The sequence below is a fragment of the Parasteatoda tepidariorum genome, chromosome 3, assembly GCF_043381705.1.
Source record: "Parasteatoda tepidariorum isolate YZ-2023 chromosome 3, CAS_Ptep_4.0, whole genome shotgun sequence".
Classification (NCBI taxonomy): Eukaryota; Metazoa; Arthropoda; class Arachnida; order Araneae; family Theridiidae; genus Parasteatoda; species Parasteatoda tepidariorum.
The window spans coordinates 94,127,008-94,151,032 of NC_092206.1; the positions used below are offsets into that span (position 1 = coordinate 94,127,008).

The 24,025-nt window shown below is 28.1% G+C and overlaps 1 protein-coding gene across 1 annotated transcript in view; it reads left to right on the forward strand.

Annotated features, from left to right (window-relative positions):
- The window catches only part of LOC107451735 (palmitoyltransferase ZDHHC17), a 39,662-nt gene extending 19,347 nt beyond the window's left edge, over window positions 1-20,315 (forward strand). Inside the window, exons 9-13 of the mRNA XM_071179280.1 lie at window positions 1,404-1,541; window positions 5,033-5,116; window positions 6,250-6,401; window positions 7,351-7,448; window positions 9,843-20,315. Coding sequence (XP_071035381.1) covers window positions 1,404-1,541; window positions 5,033-5,116; window positions 6,250-6,401; window positions 7,351-7,448; window positions 9,843-9,993 — 623 coding nt within the window. The 3' untranslated portion in view covers window positions 9,994-20,315. The remainder of the gene's footprint in view (window positions 1-1,403; window positions 1,542-5,032; window positions 5,117-6,249; window positions 6,402-7,350; window positions 7,449-9,842) is intronic.
- The last annotated feature ends 3,710 nt before the right edge of the window (window positions 20,316-24,025 follow it).

The following is a 24,025-nucleotide window of genomic DNA, read 5'->3' on the forward strand; positions in this document are numbered from 1 at the left end:
ATGATTCGTGTTCAAGAGACTTATAAATTATGTGTCAGAATTCGTATTCACGCAATTTTAAATGCAAGCATCCTTATTCATGTTAACGCAAATTTAAAATAAAACATCAATATTTGTATTAGCACAATTTTAAAATTGAATATCGAGATTCATATTCGGGGAATTTAAAAATCACTCATTAATATTTGCAGTCCCACAATTTAAATAAATAAGTAAAATCTCGTATCAATATTTTTATTAAGCAAATTTCGCTAAAATGAAATAGTGACAAACGGGTGAAAATGGTTACAAGAGTTAATCAATGTGTGCAGAAAGTTTTTTAATTGAGGTTTAATATTCACAGAAAGTTTTTTATTTTATCCAAGTCTGTCAATATTCCTTTTCTTTCTGTTATCCTTTTTACCTTCCTCAATGAATTAAGGTTAAGCATGGTTAAATTGGTAAGATTTCTGTTTTGTTTATTTTTTCTTCCTTGTTTAAGCATTAGTAAAGTTTGAAATCACCTAATGTTAAATCAACACCTTTTTACAAGTAAAGCTTGTATTAAAATTCTAGATACAGCTGTATACGGTTAAATTTTTATTATTACAATCTCTTAATATCCCCTAAAAATGTGTCATAAGGTAAATGAATTTTATACTAGTCTAAATCTTTTTGTAATTATCGCAAAATTATGAAGTTCAATTTAGAGTTTGTCTTTAAATTTTTGTAGTACTAATGAAATATTTTTCTATGGTAGAAAATAGAATCTTAAAAATAGTATTTCTGCACTAATAATAATTGTCTTACAATAGTATTTCTGTAAGGCAGGAATATACCTAATAACAGGAATTTAGTGTCATCTCTACTATTTGTGGCATAGAGAGAGAGAGAGATTGTTTACTGTACTAGTAAAAGGTAGTAGAAATTGTGTACTTGAATTTAAAAAATAAATAAAGAGTTAATTTCATTGAAAGTGATTTCTTTCTTAAAGTTAAATTTTACTTCATTAAAGAAATCTTTAATGAACCTATTCTAATGTTTTGTTTAATTTAAAAGTCAGTGTGCTTATGCTAATTTCTCTGTTTTCTCTTGTGCTTTATGAATAAAAGTGAGCTAATATACATAGGAGTTTATTTAGAAATTGTTAATAATTATTTTTGTGTTGTTTCATGTATTGAATCTTACATTGAAAACTTATCCAAAATCAGCTACTGCATTATTTGAATGCAAAATGTGTTTCTGAAAATAGTTGTAATTCAAAATATATAGCTTGCATTTAAGAGACCATACGAAGAACAATAAAAAAGTTAATTTTCTTTAAATTTATGGTAGGATATTATTAAATATTTATTGAATTACCAGAAACATTTAGAAATATCAACCTTATTGTTTGTTTTATTTCTTTAACTGTTTATCTCAAGATGTTGGTGACATATGGAGGACATTAGGCTTTATGTTGTGTACAATGTTCCTGTTTTATTCTTTTATAAAAGCTTGGAAATCTGACCCAGGCATTATACAAAGTACTCCAGAGCAGAGGTATAAGGTATGTTTCTTTAAATAATCTAATGTTTCACTGGAATCTTGTCATGACATAGTTTAAAAGTAATTGAATGACTAATGATATTCTAAAGTATGAAGAAAGTTGAAGTAATTTAGAAGTTCACCAGACATGCAAAACATGCCATAGAGAGGCAAACAAAGTAGTCAAATGAACCTCCTGAGTAAATGATGTTAGATCTGAAAATAACCCCTTGCTATATGGCAAGTCTGCAAAAAAATTATAGAATCAAATAAGCAGCCGTCACTTTATCCCATTGTTTTTTTAAAATCGTTATTGTTTAATGGTGAAAGTACATCAATGCAGAGAAACTCTGGAAAGCAGAATTTTCAGTAAGATGTCTAATGTCGCCAATCCTTCAGAATCCATCAATTTATAATGGAAAGATTCACATGGAAGAAAAGTTCTTTAACAATTCACATATTTCAAAGTTGTAGTGTATGCATTAAATGTATTTTGCTTCCTCAAATATTTTTTAAATAAAGTTCTTTGTATTCAATGTGTTTAAGTAAATTTTGTCACATGTTTATATTAATTATATTGTTAAACTAACCTTTTGTAGTCTTGAAATATTTCTATTAGAACTTTCCGGAATAAGAAATTTTGTTTAAAAAAAACTACTTTTTTTTAAAATTACGCCAGCCATTGTCTTCTCAGTCATAAGGCGTCTTGCTGTCCAATACAGTAGTGAAATAGCTCTAGAAGGTGAGAGGATACGAAAGTCGTCACAGAAACGAATGTCAAGAAGAGAGGGGCAATCAAATCGATGCTCCCCAGTCATAGGCGAAGTGTTACAGAGCACACAAACAAGTGAATTGACCAGGTTAATTTTAAATAGATAGGCCTGCAAGTAGTCATATCCAGTAATTATTCTAAGACAAGCAACTCCCTCGACCCTGGAAAGGTGGGAAAGATGAGAGTGCTGCTGGCCATCAAGAATGCTAGCCCAGGATTTTCCATCAGCTAAGTCCTTAAGAGCAGATGTTGCTCTGTGTCTGAATTTACTCTTAAGAAGCCGCTTTGCATTTCTAAGAGGAACTAGTTGAGAAGGTGGGTGCAATGCTCTGTAGCCAACATGTCAACCCATTCCTTTCCATAGATGCCACAATGGCCAGGGATCTATTGGAGGACTACCTCTCTTCCAGAACAAAGAAGAGAGTCGATGCATTGTTAAACAAATACTATATAACTAATTTTTTTAACAGAAAAAAATATATTATAGGCTAATGCTTTCAATTCAAACTATCTTTAAATAAATGTTCTTTCACTGTCTAAATCAGTGATTCTCAACCATTTTTTTGTTGTGGCACACTTTTAACGATTTCGAAATTTGACGGCACACAATGAAAAAAATTTAGATTAAAAGTTGTTTAATTACCTATTTTACACTGTGTTAAATTGTTTGTGATAATAATTTTGAATGTGAAATAAAATAATATGTACTACAAAAGCACATTTATTAAGGGATTAATTATTTCTTTCGACCAATATTTTATTAGTTATTTATTTTTTTGTAACAGTTATTTACATTTTTGCTAGTTATTAATTGTTAGCTTGTTTTCTATAGTTATTAACTGTTAGTTTTTTTNTAAATAACGAAACAAGATTTTCCATAATAATTACAACCCTTCCTTGCAATTTATGCAAAAGGCTTAATGTTCAGTGCGAGAATTATCTTTAGAGGGATTACAAGTATAGCGCTCCCACTGCGGTTAGTTGTTGTTCAAGGTAGTCGTGGATGTAGACTCCCCAATTTCGAGACTATTGGCATATCGGTGCAATTGCGGTCAGTATTTCTCACCGACTACTTTTATTGGTCAGGCAAACTGGTATTCATTGATCTGAAGCTAGATGGATTTCAAGCAGCTACTAGAGATAGAACCCAGCTTTTAAAGATGAAAATACAATGCCTTAACAGGGGTCTGTTTAGAAGAAATTTGAGTCCGTTAACGGACCCTTCGCAAAATACCTTTTCATAAAAATGGACCCTTCACAAAATATTTTAACTTAAAAATGGACCCTTCACAAAATAATTTATCTTTTAATTGGACCCTTCACAAATTTGTTTATCTTTACTATTGTTTTGTTAATCGAATAAGCCCTTCCCAGGAAGGGGGGGGGGGAGAGACAAATGTAAACTAACTAAATTTTGTCTTCGGCAGATACTTCTTTCTTTATTCGTCCGAAATTAATATTCTGTGCTGAGCAGTATAGGCTAAATACCAAATATTTGTATGTTGCATCTCTAATTTAGTAGCAGCAATTGCTGTTTATTTTTTTAAAATTTAATTTTTTTTAATTATAATTTTACAGTGTTGAGCATAATCTTGTCTGTCTTTATAATTTAAAAACTCCTTCAAAAAGTTTTCTGTAACAACAGGACCCTATTTGCACAAATTCACAAAAGCAGAACCTTGGTTGAAAGAATGTGACTTAACGTTTATTTTATATTCACAAATTACGAGTAATTTTTTCACAATTTTACAAAAACGGACCTTTTACAAAATGTCTGGACAGACCCCTGCTTAACCACTGTGACTATTAATCTGTTGTAAGTTAAGAAAAACATTATTCTTAAAGAGAGATCCTGTTCGCATCCAAGTGCATGCCAAATGGATGCCAAGCTTCCAGCGCAAATGAATATCAGCATCGCCAACTCTTGAAACAATGTTGAACAGCCATCTTTTTGCTTTCTTAAATCGTGTGAAATTTGGAAAACAAAATTTATTGAATAATCAATTAATAAGTAATAAGAACTAATAAAAATAATATCACGAAATTGTAACAAATATACATCTCTCTGTCCTCATTTAAAAAAACTGATGAAAGAATAATAAATATTGTTTCTTGCAGACAATTTTTTACAGCTGTACAAAAGTAAAAATTCTTTATATTGCATTTGATTTGTGGAGGGTATGTCAGCATAGGATCCACCATTTTTAGTGATCCAATGAAATGCAATGCTCTTGCAATATCATGTAGATGTTTCTTTTTCAAGAACGAATGATCTCTTTATTTATCGAAATATGTCGGCAAGTCTAGTATTCCAGTAAGACTATGAAACTATAACTTTTTTTAAAAATAATTCTATGATAATTATCGTAAAAGATAGCACAAACTAAAATTCTGTGTGACATGTTTAACTTTTAAAAGTTTTTTTATTTGTTTGAAAGCATATTTGTTTAATTTGATAATGAAATAAAACGGAACTAAATGCATTTGCGGATGATTACCTTTTCAGAATTTATAGGATTATTGAAAGATATAAAGAAAAAACTTGGTGGAATAAAATTTCTTCTTATGAAATAGCATGAAAGATATTGTAGGGTCATATACTTATTTACAATTTTTCAAACATGAAACCAAATTTTGAGATTAATTGTTCCAAAAATTCAAATTAATATCTTTGTTTACTTTATTTAAAATAATTTGAATTTCATTAATGAAAGTTTTAAAAACAGTTTTGTTTTATATTTCTTTTACTTATAGGTTTAGGAAATCATAAATATTTTGTGATGTATCTTTTTTGGCTTCTGATTATGATAATGTGGTGTATACATGGCTGTTTAAGGTGTAAGTATAACATATTTTTTTACCTTGTATGCTAAACCCTCTTTTAATCAGTTTTAACAAGGTTTTTGGTCATGACATTCTTAAAATGTTGGCATTGACTGACAAGCAAAATTAAGGAAAATTTCTTTCATGTTTTTAAACGATTTTGATATGTACAGTGCACAAAAAAAATAAATGGATCTTCGCGTTCGACGACTAAATCTTAATGGTGCGAGCAGGTGGCCTCAAATATGTTAATTAATCACTACAAACGACAAACAAACTAACTCAATTATTAAATAAATTCAATTTGTTTTGATAATTTCTACTTTAGAGCACTACCAGAGGGAAAACATTTTCTATAAACTGCAAATATTGGAGGATATGTTAATGATGTGAAGAAGTGATTGAAGTGGTTTTCGAAAGTTATTAACACTTGTCATGTCAAAAACTGGTTTAATAAAAACTCTAGTTTTATTTTAGAAAATTCTTCAAAATTGTGAATGTTACTGAAAATATTTCTATGGTACAGATTTTTCTCTCTAAATGATTTAGTCCTGCAGTGGACTGGTCATTGGACACGGTTCCCAGTAGAACCGTGCTCAGTAGTAGTCAGGCATTACTGGCTGCAGTCAGTAAGCGGGCGGGTGACCACTTTGATCAACCTGCATAGGGACTGAAGGACATATGGTATAGGTCCTCCTTAAACTGTTGGACCTTAAAGTGGTTAACTTTGCAGCAGGTCATCGGGCTACAGAAGTAGGGGAGCCATCCCCTCTGCAGAGGATCAACATTGCAATGGCATGTCTTCGGATCATCCTCAGGGATGTTTCCGAGATTGTCGTCAATATCCCATTGTGCAGCTCTAACGTAGTTGTGCCGTAACGTCTAACGTAATAATCCATTGTGCGACGTAAATAAAGTACCTACCTACCTCTAAATGATGTAAATATTTAAAAAAGTATAATTAAAGCAAGGATGTAAGCCTGAAAAAAATATTAAATGTAAAAAATTATTAAAATAACTTAGTGGGATAAAATATTTAATGTAAAACTTATATTGTTTCATATAATTTAATGATCCATTTCCCATTGGTAACTATGGTATTCGATATTGGATTTAGAAATGTTTAACTTGAATTTCTTCCCATCTAGATTGGCATGGAAACCTAGGAAATGAAGAGATGCATTTTTCACTCTTCATTTATAAAGCACTTCATGTGAGTGGTTGGGTCAGCTGGATTGCAGCAAATGCCTGTTTGCATGGCTTTTGGGTCGGTTGCCTTCTTCTATGTCAGCTGTATCAGGTAAATAATTTAAAATTCTTGTTCAAAATGTGAGCATTATTGCAATCAAAATTTAAATATTAATTTTACTTATTCTGAAGTTGTTATAAAAATAAAAAAGATAAAGTGGAAAACGGAGACTAAATAGTTTAAGTAGGAGAGCATTATTAACATTACATTAAGGGGGTCCAAAATTCGGACCCCCTTGATGTCAATTTCATTATTTTATGTATTCCGCTCGATCTCAAAGATGTCTTCTGAGTGAGTCAAAAAAATTTCCAATTGTCCATATCGTTTGTTATTCTAGAGCTGACTCCATGTAAAAAAAATTAATAATTATTTATTATTGATTTATTTAATAATAGTAAAAATACAGTAGGGAACCGATTATCCGGAACGATCGGGACCATCGCTATTCCGGAAAGCTGATTTTTCCGGTTTTCTGAATCGGTATAAAAAGCCGATTTTTTTATTGTTAAACCCAAATAAAAAAAAAATATTTGGAAATAATCTTAAAAAGAAGAAAAAACTATGAAGTAATACACTAATGATTATTTCTAAAATGATGGTAAGGTAAACATCTTTCAAAAAAGAAAGAAAAATCCTAAAATCTTATGAAGAAAAAAAACACTTTTTTAAAAAAATGGCGGGAAAATTTATCGAATTTTGTTCCGGTTTTCTGATTTCCGGATAACGGGTTCTGTACTGTAATTGAATTGTTAGGTATATCAAACTATTACATCATTTTAATGTATTAAATGACGATTACAAAGTTTAAACAAAAAAGACAAAATAGTTTTTGAGTAATAATTTTTTTAATTTTATTTATTCTCAATTTGATATTATATGCCCCTCCCTAATGTGATGACTATAGATATGGCCAATTTTTATTCTATTGTATGTCAAAGTATAATAGACCAAAAAATATCAAAATGTTTGCTTGTGTTTCTGACACTATTTATTTTTGCAGGTTATATGGCTTGCAATGACAACAAATGAACGAATGAACTGTTCACGGTATCGCCATTTCAAGCGAGATAAAAAAGGCATAATAAGAAGTCCTTTTTAGTAAGTATTCATTTAATAATTTTTACTGTGATAGATGGCTTTGGTAGGGTACATTAATATTTATTTTAAAATAAATACAGTGAAACCACTCTGTTCCACAATAAAGCAATCGTTAATGGAGGTTGGTCGTTCCTAGGGTTACCTTCTTTGACTTCAAAATGATGTCGAAGGTACTCTTTTTTTTTCTGATTGATGAAGGAAAGGTTTTCATGCTTTTTCCTAAAAGTTTTCTTTAACGCAATGTCCATGGAAAAAATTCTGTACCTCCCAAAAGTGGTCGCAAATGGAGGTGAATTTTCACTGTATTTGCATTTAGTTTGTTTTCAATATTTTTCATTAATATTTATTTTAAAATAAATATCAGCATTGAAGATATTTTCAATATTTTTTATTCAAATTAGGCGAAAGCTAATTTTTGTAATTTAAAAAGTATTTAAATTAGCATTTTAACGGATTAAGCCAAAATACAACCCATGGTCTGCAGCTCACAAGAGATCACGGATAATGTGCTTTCGGGGGGGGGGGGGGGTGGNTTGGTTAAGAGTCACTTTAATCATATGTTTTTAATATTTTTAAAGTCAGGACAGCTAACTGAATACAATAACGTTATTTTCTTTATAAAATTTTTTATCTAATTATAATTGTACAGTTTCTTTTACTAATTGCCCATATTATGCCCATTATGTATATAATTTTATATATTTAATTACATTATATATTTAATTTTACTTGTACAGTTTCTTTTACTAATTACTGACAAATATGCCCAATTTATTTATATGTGTGTATATATGTACAGGGTGCAAAAAAAAAGAACTCGTTCAAAATTATTGCATCATAGGATAGATGTTAACTAATTTCTTTTATTTTTGTGTTCATTTCTTGTCTAACATCCTAAAATACTAAATCTCTTTGTTTCATATTAGGTTTACATTGTCAAGCTAAATGTATTGATTACATGTTATGGATAAAATGAAAAACTTTGTGCAAACACAAAATCTCAATTAAAAAGCTTTCTGTATGCATTGATTAACTCTTGTAGCTAGTTACAACCCATGTGTCAAACTCATTTTTCAAAATTTGTTTGAAAAATTCAAATTTTTTTAAAAATATTTAATTTTTATAGAACTATATATTGATTCATACTGCAAGAATGAGTTTGATAAACAACCAAAAAAGCTGAAAATAGAAATCAAAAAATATTCTGTGTAAAAACACTTTTTAAATATATGAAAAAATACCTGAAATATGAGCAAGAAAAAATATATGTAGGAAGTATTTATCCACAGAATGTGGATAAATCAACAAATGCATTATCAACAGTTTTATAAAAATATTGATACGAGATTTTTTTTATTTTTTTAAATCATGCGAATATGAATTTTGACATTTTATTTTAAAATTGTGTGGATACAAGTCTTAATGTTTGATTGAAAAATTGTACAAATATGAATCTCGATATTTGATTTTAAAATGGCATGAATACAAATCTTGATGTTTGATTTTAAAATCACTTTAATACAAATCTTGACATTTGATTTTAAAATCATGTAAATACGAATCTTGATGTTTAATTTTAAAATCACTTGAATACAAATCTTGACATTTGATTTTAAAATCATGTAAATATGAATCTTGATGTTTGATTTTAAAATTGTGTGAATACTAATTCCAATGTACAACTTTTAATTAGCTTGAAAGCGCAAATCAAAATCGTGGTTTCTAAATCGTGTGAATATTTTAATAATATCCATTTAGATTGTTTTTTAAACTAACAAATTCCCACTTCTATCGTTCAATGGCCAAAGAAATGCAAAGTGATTCCGATAAAGACTGAACTCAACCAATTGGAGCAAACATTAGCGGAAGACCTCAACTTTTTGTATTCACACGAACTTTCAGAAAATGAACAGTAATCTGTAGCAAATTTTGAAAATTTATTGTTTGTTGTACTAAGCAGAAAAAGAACCAAAATTTCCAAATATTTTAAATAAACGCATCAATTTATATATCCTTCTTTTGCATCATAAATATTGAAGCAAGAGGTACATAATTTCTTCAACTAAAATTATTCAGTGCAATTTTGCATTATTAAGGGCATTTTTCAAATTTTAAAGGATATTTTTTAGGGATTTTTAAATCATCAAAAAATCTGGGCTCTAGTCGTGATATTTGAGTTTATGCTGTTGGTCCACATTTATTTAATCTTATAAGTATTTAATGTTATAAATTCAATTTCTTTATGATTTAGTCATTCTTTGTGAGTTCTTTTTGCACCATTCAAAATATATATATTCAAAAGAAAGACTTTTTTATTTTCTAGGAATAAAATTAGTATATTTTATAAATACTTTGGATATGCATGTATCTGACTGAACTTTTTATCATTTTCAGTCGTGGTGCCGTTCGAAACTTTTTAGACTTTTTCGAATGGCGATGCTGTGGACTTTACCAGATGGATACTAGGGACTGGAAACAAATATATGACTCTGACGATGAGGGTGAAAGTGCCATTCTGATACGACCTGAGCACCATTATATATAAGAAAATAGTCAATGTATATATTATATTAACTTACGAGGATTTATTGTATGGAAATATCCATTAGTCAAGTCAATATGATGGTAGGACTGTACAAGAGTGGAAAAGAGCTGCTCTTTCGCACCATTCGTCTGGTACAATGGCTCTTTCTATCTTGTCGGTGCTTTTTCTGGATTGTTTCGTCCTCATTGTTTCTTCAAAACATTGCATAGGCCTTATTTATTAAAAAAAAGGACTTTTTGTATTCATAGATTGTATATTTTGCTTGCTACTACTGAACTCTTCACTTGTATATTGTTTTCTCATGTATTTTGTATATTGTATTTTCTGCAAATTGTGATAAACATTGGATGTGTGTAAAATATACTAGACAACTAGAGGTAATACAAATAAATGTTTCAAGTTGTATGGATTTGATACTCTTTCGAGAAATAAGTGCTGACTTCTAGAATGGCTTTTTTGGTTGATGCTATTACTTCATAAAGTTGTCACAAAATCAGCAAAATGATTCAAATAGAACAGCCTTATAAACGTACCAGCCTTTATGCTGAGTGGTTAGCAAATAATTTTTTCGTTATCTGACTTGGTAGCTTCCCTGGTTTTTTTTCTCTTTTTATTGTTGTTGGAAGATAAAGTAGTAAATAGAGAAGAAATTCCCAAAACTTTACTAACTTGAGATTCACTAAGTTTATTAGTTGTTTTTGAAGACGAAAAAAAAAATGCTTACCTTCCTTTTTTTTTATTTAGTTATTTAAAATTTTATATGATTAAAAATTACACTAAATTTCTGTAAAGTTAGATAATGTTCTTTTAAAACTAACAAGCAGCTATGTATCAAAATTTTACAAAACTTCTGCAGCAAATAAATAAATGCGTTATAGGTTTGCAGAAAGTATGTGTGAGCTGTTACACCCATTGCTAAAGGCCCTTATATAGCAAAACGGAAAAGTGCAAAAACTGGTACGAAAGACATTTCATTTTAGCATTTTTTTCGAGAAAAATAAAATGTCTGTAACTATCAAGATTTCTTCTGTAATTTTAGTCTATATATGAAACTGCTTATTTTTCAAGGATAATGTAGATATTGTTGAATAATTTTAAAAAGAATTAGTTAACTCCTCTCGGAAACTAGTTATAACCGAAATGGTTCTACTACCAGCCATTCCTCTTTTCCGTCTCGCTTTCACCCCTGGTTACACCTCTCTCCAAACTTCTACACAACAACGAACGAAAGAACTTTCAGCCACAGCATACTGAAAGTGCACTGAGCTGTGTATACATTCCGATTTTTTTTCCTTCCATTGTCAAGATCACATTCATAATCCCCAGCTTGCTAAAAATGGAGCACCATCATCGAATTCCATTACTTTGTTTATAAATTATTTGTTTAGGTTGGCTTTGTTGACAGAATAACTAAGTAGCATCAACCAAATAAGCGACTGTATTTAAAGTTGATATTTTGTACACATCTCTCGCTAAGTCAAGTCACAAAACTATGGATCATCCTATGCAAGAACTCATTTGTTTCATTGTGTGTAATGATTCATTTATTTCATGATTTTTCTCTGCTGTCTGTAAAGTGTTGCAGTGACAGTGCTCGCAACAGCATCAAAGCACTTCAGTGCAGGTGGAATAACACTGCCTGAATTCAACTCATTCGCAAGTTTATTATAACTCAGGAGGTTGTAAAATAACATAATGTTTATCGTCTTCTTCTCATCTCATCTGTGTAACTGTATTTTTTTATATCTATTCAGTGCACTTAAATCAGTCAGTGTCCTTTAGATTTATAATTGCTAGTACTATCTTCGTTAAATCGAGCATAAAGGTGCGTGGACAAAAACATAAATAAAAAGAAAGGACCGATAATATTGCAAATAGATTTAAGCCAAGCTTTGCATATGCTTCCCTAGTTACATCTCTAAAATGTGTTAGACAGATATTATAAATATGAAAAATATTTTGTTCACAATGTTTAAGTCATAGACTGATTGAATGATGTTGCTCTTTGCAAATGCCGAATGAATTTTTCGATGCACCAAGCTAATTGAAAAAGCCTTCTGCCCGATATTCTCTAGGCTCATTACCATCAGCCTATGTGTCTTTTAGACTAACTGTGTGAAGGATTACTGTGTGATTGATTTTGTTTAGACTTATTTAAATTAGCCTTTTATAAGGCTATTTAAAAATAAGCCTTCACTACTTATTTCAAACTGGTGGAAATAAATCAAGATAATTGAACTGTGAATTACATATTTTCTAATTAATCTAAAGGTATGTAAGTTCACTGCAAGTGTTAAAATGATTAGAAAACGCTGGAGACTTGTAATTAGCATAACTCATTGCAGTTTGTGCGCAGAAACCAAATTATCCATTGTTCTTTTGTCTGATACTCCTTTCGCTGATATTTTTTCTAAGGGTTAAGTTTTATTTTGCTCGACTTATCTATCAATTTAATCAAATTTAATATAAATTCTAATGTATATCATAATTTTAGTATTCGTGGTTTTGTCCAGTAATAGAGTATAATATACCTTTTAAAAAACATCATTTTATCAGTTTGTTTTATTGATGTTACATAATCAAGTGTTTATTTATTTTTACATAATTTTAATGTAAAAAATTGTTTTTCCTTTGCTATATTTTTGCATATTGTTGAATTTCTTAAATCCCTATGGATATTAGTAATGCATTGTTATGTACTGCATTTTTAACAACTTAGTGGCTAAAATTCTTTTCTTTTCCTCTTCAATTTTTTTAAAATTTTAGCTTATTATTGTACCCTTGTAGATATAATGATATCTTCATCAAATATGCAATACATTTTTGACTAAACTTAATATGTATTTAACATTATGTCTAAAATGTCACAGAATTGTGTTATTCTTACAATAATTTTTTCTGTGCTTTAATCCTAACATATGATATGATGTTCTTCATGGAATATATCAATTTTTTTCTGAATACTTTTTTTCATTAAACAATCAATGTCTTTAATTTCTCTTTTCTTTTTTTTTTAAATTGGTTATTTACATTTAATAAGTAAATGCATTAAATTATTAAATTTACAAAATTTTTGTCCTGTTTGTTAAAAACTTAACAAAAAATTTGACTGAAGAAGTAAAGAGTTACTTAATACTTTAGGATAAATTTGATATTTTAAATTTGTTTTATTAATTAGGCTTTGTCTTTTGAAACCAACATCATTCATTATCTCCAAACCAGGCAGTTGGGTAAATGTTTTCAAATTAAACTGAGTTCCAAGATTACTTTAAGATTATTTTTCTTGTCTAAATTATTTTTTATATGTAAATTAAAAAGTACTTTAATAATAACTGGTTTTGATGTATATATGTTTCCTACTTATTTTAGTTTGAAAAAGGACCAATCACAACTGCTTTATGATAAAGTTTTGTTTCAGTCCTTCGAAAATAATTTTAATAAATGTTCTAAAACATTTTTTTTATAATAATGAATTTTATTGAAATTGAAAAATTATAGATGAAGATTAGTTTTAAATGTTTTTTGTAGTTATATTGCAGCTAAGTTTCTTATCAGTGCTGTCAGAATATGTGAGTTATAGGGATTGTTTGCAAATAATTAATGGATTAAAAGCTCTCAAATGTATCTTACCAAATATTATTTACAGGGTTCACAGCAGTAATTTTTATTACTGGTGTAAAAATTTAGTGGTCCAACAGGGCCACCTAGATATTCATTTAGTAATCCAAAAATTTAATATGGTTGGCAAACTTGAGAAAAAAAATTGAAATTTGCAATTACATAATTTGTGTTTCAGTGCACATCAGAAAATATTAATTGCCATCTATATAGCCATAATAACTCATTAGGTTTATTTCTCATATTGATCAAAGGTTAGCATTTTTTTAAAGCTAAGTGAAAAAAAACTATAATATTAGTAAATAAATTCAACATAGAGACTAAGATGCTGAAACCAAATTAATTAATAAATGAGGAAAACTAAGAACTAACAAAATATATTAAAAATTAATTATAAAGAATTTTTAAAATTCAAATGAAAAATTATAAAATCAATTCTGACGGAGCGAAACATTATTTTGTTAATTAACAAATATATTGTCAGTGTATGAATACAAAGCACAGCACAACATGCAAATTTGAAATTTCAACATTTAATTTTAAAAATTTTTGTATCACACATTTTTAGTTACTATACTTGAATACCATGCATTTGAGTTCTATACCATGCATAAAACAATAAAATTAGTACAACATTTTTTTTTCTAATTGCATTTAAATTGATGCCAAAAACAGTTTATTGTTGCAATTTTGTATCCAAACATGATTATAGCTACATTTGAAGAGCAATTATTTATAAAATTATATCGCATTAGTTTGTTAGATGAAAAAATGGAATTCTTTCACTAAATATGTATAAATGTTTTCTTTAATGTATGTATTACTTATATTGTAATTCTTAGACTTAAATTGCCTAATTTTAAAGCAAACTTTCAATTATTTTTTTAAATAATATAGCAGAATTTTGATAAGCAAAGTACTTGGGTCATAATCTTGAAATTAAAGTTTTTTTAAATCATATATTTAAATGTTTTTCATTTTTATGATAAATTCCTTTTATGAACCATAACTTAAAATTCATGACACATTTAAAAAAATTAATTTAATAATCTGTTTGGGGGGTTCCTTCATTTGTCCCACCAATGTCAAATTTTTTAGCCTAATTGACATGTTAAAAATTATTAGCTGTGTTTGATGATGAACAATTAATCTATGGCAAATAAACTTAGCTTAAAAATTATGAAATGGAAATCGATATATGTAAAGAAAAGTTTTCAAATAAATAATAATTGCATAATGAAGATTTAACTGTATTTGCATTATATGACTATCCTAAATTCCTTAGGCGTCAATCATACATTTAAAAATAAATATTGTAATATACCAACATGTGATTTTTTAGTATTTTTACTTAATTAATTATTTTTGAGCAATGTTTTCAGTATCTTTTTGTGTAATTGTGCATTACTATATCCAAATATGTTGATAAATTGTCATCTCTGTTCCATTTCAGTATTTTTCGTTATGATTGGGTCGCATATCTGATTATAATTAATGTTTTTATTGCCAACTGTTTGGCAGTGAAACTGAGCATTTAACTTTAAAAACATATTGATTTTTCAAAGTAATCTGATCTTATCTAATAATTTATTTTATAACATTTTCTCTCATAGTTTTCTCTGTTGTATGGGTATTATTTTGAGTTGAGTTTTAAATCCTGCATAAATGCCACACTAGCATAAAATTAAATCTATTGTTCTAAATAAATAAATCAGAGTTTTAATAAATTAGCAAGCATAACATTCTAATTAATTAAATAATTAATCACATAATTTAAAAGTTTTAAATATTATTAAAAAAAGCAAATAATGTTCGTAATAGCTGAATGTGGCATGTTATGATTTACACATGTTATGATTACACAAGTTTAAAACCCTTTATAAATAGTAATTACTTAAATATTTTGTCATTTTAAGAAAACTATAGCAGAATTGTTTCATCAAATATTCTTATTACTTAGACAAAATGATTAACTGTTTAATGATATTAACTATTGTTGAATTTAAGTGTAATTTCAGCATAATTTTTTTATGAGTGTTCAAATGAAATGTTTCTTGTTTTTTTTTTTTTTCAAATATTCTTAAATATTTAATTTTATTTATCATTACTTTATTCATCAAGGTTAAGACTGGTTTAATTTTTGTTGCTGCTGCATTTTATTTCAACTCGATATTACAATTTATAATTAGTCAATAATGTTTTCTCTTGCACCAATAAGACAAAATTAATTAGATAACAATTCACTTTCTTTATTTGTTTCTTCCTTTCTTAATTTCATAAAATTTTTACAATCAGATCATTTGTTATGCTAAAATAGATTAAACAGTGGAAAAATAATTTATTTTAGCTGAATATTTTTACAGTTTTTATCTTTTATTTTACCACACTTATTGTTTAATGCAGTTTCAAGGTTTAGATTTACTTCAATTTTTAGGAATTTTTTTATTATTTTTTTAATGATAGTGCTAATGTGAGAAAAAATCTTTGTTTTAGTTGCTATATTTTTATTTGTTCTAGGACAAAGTTAAATAAAATTTATTTTTTTCTCTGCATGTTTTTATTGATGAAAAAATATTAAATGTTATAAAAAATCTCAAACAGTGTCTTATATTCTTCCTTCGACTTACTATGTAAATCCTATTGAACATTGTCAAAAAAGTTCTGCTTTCTAACACAATGTTATTTAATCCAATTTACTCAAAGGATTGATGAAACATCTGTTGTGTTTTAAAGTGACCCACTAAGATTAGTAATTTAGATTGTTGGCATCATTTTTACAAATACAAAATTGTGGCACCTTATCAATTTTTTACCCATTTTATATCTGATCATTGCATATTATCTACAATAATAAATATTATGCACCTAAACCTATTATATGAATAAAATTTGTATTAATTATACAGATATCAATTCACTGACTGGTGATTGAGAAACAATTGTCCAACAGGTTATTCAACATATACTTTTTCAATATCTTATCAAATGTTATAAATATTAATAGTTTTTTTTTTTGTAACATACATCTTTCAAAATAAACAAAGTAAACTCCCAACAGCCTGTTGTTGGTCAAGGTGGATGCGGAAGTTATTCCATAATTTTGGGACTAACCCAATGATTACAGTAACTATTGATTTGAAGCTGACAAGTCACCCAACAAAGACAGACTCTTTCTGTGTTAGCTTAATTGTTAGAATCTTCAGTGATAGCTGTAGTTCTTTACAGTGATAGTTCAGTACCTTAACCTCTGTGGCTTAACAGAACAAAATAAACTTGAATCTCGTTTTATTGAGTCAGAACTTAGCAGTTTTTTCAATGTGTATTACATTAATTCCGATACTTTAAGTATCTTATAAAGTATGTCCCAAATAAAATTCAAACCAAGAAAAGTAAAACATGAGCAAAGGAAAGAAGGAGTGTTTATTGAACAAAAACTACAATAAATTTTAAATTCTCGTAATCTGCCAAGCGACAAATTAAGCACATATAACAAGATTATCATAGTATCAACATTTATGGGCAAAAATTTTTTATCTCTTGTTCAATTTTCGTTTTTAGTTAGGCGTTAAATGTCAAGCAATCTGGGGAACTCACAGGCCAGAAATCTCTTTAGGGAAAGATATGATTGACTCAGATGTATGAACAGTCGCACTATCATGGTGAAAGCATCTGAGCATATAAATATTGCACAGGCAAATGCTCTTCCTCGGAAGGTATACTCTCCTTTTTTTCGGAAGTTGTGTTTTGTTTGGGACTTAATGTATTTAACATTATGGACTATGTTACTCTGATCATAAGTTAAATCGAACAATATTGCCAAGTACTTTTTTTTATGTAAATTGTTCATTTTGACTATAAATTAGTAAAATCCTCTATAATTGTATCTCTAAAGTATTAATGTCTAGACTGTTTGCTCATTTATTTAGACTTTATTTTGTATTTTTTGTTATTGTTTGTTTTATTTTTGCTAACTGTACATTTGTAAACTATGTATGAATTTTAAAAATTGAAAATATACTTATATCAGAATTCGTTATTTTATGTTGTTTTTTGTTATTTTCCATGCGCAACATTATGTATGTTTTCAGCATGTAAGAAAAGTTTATTGTAATATTCTTCATTCTTTCATAAAAGCTGTTTTTTGAAGGCTTTTCCGTCATGTTAAATAATACATTTTTAGCAAATAATATGCTATTTTTAACTGAGCTGTAGCATCAGTAGTTGAAATGCCAAACTCCTAACTTTCCTGAGAGTTCGACTCTAACTTATACTCTATTTAAATTTCCACCAAATTCTAGAAAAATATTAGTATTATTAGTTAAACTAAACTCAGTTGCATGACAGCCCATGAAGAGCAAAGGTATTCTGTGCTCATCCCATGAACTTGGGCTCTGAGGTGCAGAAGCAGATGTTCCGTTTAGGTGGTCAGTCAATTGCGGTACCTCCAACGTTTTTAACCCAAGCATGCTTGGTACTCATTTTTTCAACTCAAAGAAGAGCTGAGTCAATTTTGCTCAGCCCAAGAATAGAACCAGAGACCTGTGGCATGTGAATGGGAAGCGCTACCATTCTGTCACGAGGTGTCTTATATTATTTGTTAGTGAGTGTTAATTTCAAAATATGTATATTCCATTTTTTTTAATATGAGATTAGTTTAAAACGATTATTTGATTTTATTTAGCATCAATTAAGACTTAATGCAAAATGTATTTGCACAAAATATTGAAATTGTGCAATAAGAAAATATTTTAATTCCTCGCACATATATAAACATCGTACGACAAGAAGATTTTATAGTGACTGTACATGAACTAGAAAACTATTGTAAATGATACTTAAAATTCATTTGCACATCTATTTCATTGAATTTTCGCCTTTACTAAACAAATTTGTTCTTGTAACTTCTGAATCAAAAAATAGTTTATTGATAAATAACTTATTAGTGTCAAATTCTTAATAGTTAATGAAACATAACTCAAAAATGCTTGTATGGAATGAATTAAGTTTGTAACAAGTTACAATTTGACATTATGTTCATATCTGTTCACCTAATTACAAATATTTGTTCTTAAGATCAAATTTCTTTTAACAAATGGGATCCAATTCATTCCATTAATCTTTTCATACTCGTCTGATTCAAGAAAATTTGCCGCCTCAATTTTTACAATTGTGAGTTTGTAACAGTTATTTATAAATATTGTTTTGTGAAGCTTAGTCTTTTAACATCCTCTATGCTGAATATGAAATAATCTCGAAATATATTGAGGAAAAGAGTACCGTTTTTTTTATGAAAAGCATTTAAGATCTAATTTTTTAGTATTAAATTACAATTTTATATTCATCACATTAGGATAATCAATTGCTGTGATGTTTAGGTTTATCAAAATATGCAAAATAAGACTTCCCCCCCCCCCGGTTGTAAAAAAAATATTCCTTTTTATCTTTGTTTTTTTTTTTTTTTAAAGAGCTGTAATATAATATGTATATAGAAAGCAGTCATTTATTGTAAATATTCTTAATGTGCCTGATATGTTTATTCTTAAAATATGAATTTTTTTTAATGGTTTACCAGTCTTGGCGTTTTCATTACATAGCAATTTATTTAGGTATAATTGTGTATAAGATACATAATTTAAACACAATTTTAAAAAATGCTTTGAGATATTTATGCTTAAATTTTCATGTAAAGTATCATCTCGATTAGTATAGAATAAGCCTAGTCTAGATATTCTAGTCCAGGTCTAGGTGTGGACCTGGTCTTGAGTATTCAAGTAACAGGATGGTAATCAAAAAGTTTAATTCAATTATCCAGGACCAGCCAGAAAAAATGCAAATGCAGAAAAATAAGATGATTCACAAAATATTTTATTCATTTATCTTTAATAGTTAGAACTAGATTCATCTCAGATAATCCAAAACACTGAAATTATCCAAATTAGTTTAAGACCTGTCAGAAAAATATGATGGTCCAGCAAAAAATCAATCCAATTTTCTTTTCTTTAAAAACTTCACTCTTATTTTATTCAGATTAGGTAAGACTAACCAGAAAAATCCGATCTCTAAAAAATAGATGACTCTCCAAAAACAAATCACTCCAATTATTTAGGTTAATTAGAACTAACCAGAAAAAAAAATAAAATGATTCACCAAAAAATCACTCCAATTTTACATATTAGAATCATTACCAGAAATTGAATTTTTTAAAACAAGCCTTGAAGAAAATTCTATACTATGTCACATCATGCATAATTTGCAAAAAGCTATTATAATAATCGAATTTTGATGTTCTCTCAAAATAATTAGAAATGAAAACTATCTTGTATTGTACATTATGTATTGTTAAAAGGAGGTGTAATTAACATTACTTAACAATTAGATTCATTTTATTATTACTTATTTTACTTACGTAGTTTCATTTCAAATGCATTGGTTGAGGTAGTAATGATGAGACTTATAATTTTATACATTTCAAATTAATACTTAGGATGCATGCTTTTAGTGTTTATAAATTAATATTTCATTCAATTCTGAAATGCCTTTCTCAATTTGTTGCAAAATCATTGATTCATTTGTAATAAATACAGTTATTTTTGATAAAATTATTAGTAATGAATCATTTTTCATTTTTGTGTATAATTGTGAACAATCAGAATCATTGTTTGTGCACTCCATGACTTAAAAATAAAAGCTGTTGTCATAATTAACCGCCACTGTGAACTTATTAAAAAAAATAACCTACTCATTTACATTTTCTTGGATCATCTTATTTAAGATTTTCTACATTAGGTTCTGTCCACGAATGAAATTGGTAGGCTGGACTTCAAAAGCTTTTTATTTGAACTTGGCTTAGTGTTCTACCTTTTTTTTAAAATTCGTTTCTCTATATGAAGTATGAGGTCTTACATGGAAAAACGACATCGCAGATTGTGCAGAACATTTCATTTCAAACACCTCAAAACATTAATAATGTTATTGATTCTGTACCCTGTTGCAAGTTAAGAAAAAAAGCATTATCGCTACGGAGACAACCTGTTTCGATCTAAGTGAACGCCAAATAGATGCCAAGCACAACAACATCGCCAACTCTCATTCAGAGAAACTAATGAAAAAATAATTTTTTTTAACAGACGATTTTGTTCTACAGCAAAAGAAAATTAAAAATTCCTTATCTCGCATTTGATTTTTAAAGAACATGTCAGCATAAGACTCGTCATCTATCGTGGTCCAATCAAATCCAATGCTCTTGCAACGTCATACAGTTGTTGCTTTTTCAAAAGCGAACAGTGGCCTATTTATCGAAATATGCCGCCAAGTCTAGGATTCCAGTAAGACTACGAAACTATTACTATATTTTAATAACTAACTTTAACCTTTTTTTTTATAATTATATGATATATATCGGAAAGATTGGCTGAATTAAATTTCTGGCTGACGGGATAATGTTTTAAAACCTTATTTGTATAATTTATTAACGATTCTGATAATAACGCAGCTGATTACTTAAATTTTCCTAACTTGCAACCGAGTATAGCGTGGTTTAAACAAGGATCAATCGCCAAAAAAAAAAAAAATCAAATCGTAATATTCACTGAAAAAAAGATGGTGGAAATTGTTTGGTGATCTAGCGCAGGTGTGATCGATTAAGTTTTTTGGCATCCCGGCTCATGTACAACAACCATTTAGACAAAGTTATGCAAAGAGTTTAAGAAAAATAGCCTAGAATGGTCAACAGATCGACTCCCATCTACGCTAAACTACACTATCTTATGCATAATGATTGTAGAAATGACAGCTGCAAAATTACAATACTTGAAACTTCGTCATCCTTCATAGTCACCAGATTCACTTACCGAATACCACTTTTTCTTTAACTGGGATAAAATTTGAGCGAAATCGGTCGAATAATTCCTGAGAAATCGAATTTTATGTATGTTTTTTTTGTGAACCATTTGACCAATTTCTGTATTTTGCCATGTAAAATTACACTCTTTAAGATAGTGTAAAAAATTTTATACCTTATAATTCACAAAATTTTCGACTATTCTTTATTAAAATAATAACAAAAAATAGATATTTATTAAAAATTATTTTTTGTAATCTTTGAATAAATCAGTGTAAACATTTTTTAATTCGCTTAAAAAATTCTCGATATATAGTGAAATATGCAAAAAGTAAAATTAGCATTAAAGTATCTTATCTTTGGAGCTCTCTCTTGACTATGCTATTGGGACCATATTTTCAAGACTGAGACTACCCCCCTATATTATGGGGGTCAGAAATCCAAATCCATCGGGAAAAAAAGAATGTTTTTAGAGATAAAAGTATGTTTTTGTGTCTGAATTCGTAACTTAAAATATCGTCTGCTCTTATTAATTGGCATATTTGAGTTCACCCCCTTGAGCCATTAAGATTGAGTCCTAGAACGTGAAAATTCGATCAAACATTATTCAGGGTGGTCGTTTTTTTTTTTTTTTTTTTTGGCGCGCTATACTTTCACTTGCCGGCATCTTTCAAAAATGATTAAAAATACTTTCGTAATAAGTTTGCCAGTTTACAATATATGTAAATAGAGAATCGAGGGATGCATTTTATTTCACGTTCTTACTGAAGAATAAAAGCGCATTTGATTTGTTAGTTACCTTGAATTGTCCCGAAAGTGGATGTGCGCAACGTAATAATATACTAAATAATTCAATCTTTATGATTAATAAATTTTAATAAGAAAATTTGAATTTTTATGATTTTTAGAATAATTATTAACTATTATTGAAAAAAATTCTTTATTAAATATTAGAAGGTTTTAACCACGTAATTTTGCCCGAATTTGATTTGCACCTGGTTAAAAATATAAATTTAGTTAACAAGGAATTTTTTTAGTAAATTTATTAATGATTTCAACATACTGAATGACTTTATATGGAATTTAATTCCATTGCAATATATATGTATATATATACTTACTTACTAAAAAATACTGTTTATTACACTGGACAGTTAATATTGAAATTATTTTATAAAGGGTATAATTTATTTAGAAGTTTACTTGATAAATTAATTGATCCAGTATAAAAGGTCATACGTCCTAAGTATTCCGTCCAGTAACTTTAGGAATAGCTTATCCTTATTGGTTCCTACCTTGAAAATTAAATCAGGACTAATTCTACTATCAGAAGAAAAAAAATTAGTGTTCTAAGTGGTTTAAAAAATTTTTTTAAGTGAAATTGAAGGATAGAATAAGGAAAATGGTTATTTATTAAATCTGTTTTAAATTTATCAGTCTCTTTTTAAAACTCTTTATAACTGGAATTATTCCTGTAAAATCTAAGAATCTGTTAGGTAATAATATTGGAAAAAACTTTTTCGGCTAAGTTAAATTTAAAATCAATACTTCTTTTAATTGGAAAGTTAGAATCTTTTCTTATGTCAAAAAGTTTAAATGTAATTTTCCTATCTTCATTAATTTTAAGAATTAAATCGGGAAAAATTTCAAATATTATAGTTTGGTTAAGAATTAATTCACTTGAATAAATTTTCTTAGCTAAACTGTCAAAATTAATAACTAAAAGATCAATAATAAATCTGAGAAAGAAGAAATTTTTATTAATATTAACAAATGATTTAATGAATTCTTGGAGAAAAAGAAAAATATTGCAAACATAAGTACCAAAATTATTTCCTATGGGGATACCATTAATTTGTTGAAAAAGACAGTTATTAAATAGAATATATATGTTGTTTAGGTTAATGTGAATGAAAAATTTCCAATTCTCTTTATCAATAATGTCATCAAGATTAAATAGGCTATAAATTTGAAGAAGGACATCAAGAATTTTATTTGTTGGAAAGGGAGCATATAAGTTAAAACAGCATAGAGAATCATTATTTAGAATTTTTAAAACCTCTATACTATTTTTAATATTCCAATTGAGGTGATTATTACTTTTAGTGTGCTTATTAATTTCAGTGTTTACTTTTTTAAGAATATTTTTAAGCTAAATACCGATTTTTTTCACGTCACTATTAACGGGACTATTATTACTATTATGTTGTGGAATTTTAGATTAGCAAAAGAATGATCTTTTATTTGAAAATTTTCCCTATAGAAAGTTGAGTATATTTCTCTAATCCATTTGCTACAATAAAAGTATAATACAGTCCCTTATTATTAGATGCAACTATAAGATTCTGTGTAAAATTTTAATTATCAGGTGTTTAATTATCAGGTTTTAATTATCATTGTTTTTACGCCACTGAAACCGGTTTACACTTGCTTACGCTCGTGTATCAATTGGTTAACATTGTCACGCAATCCGTTAAAAATAAATACAAATAGGGTGCATATTAAAAATCTCCTGAATAAAAACCCATTACGTGTATGTTTAAATATAAAAATATTGCATATAAACTCGTGCAA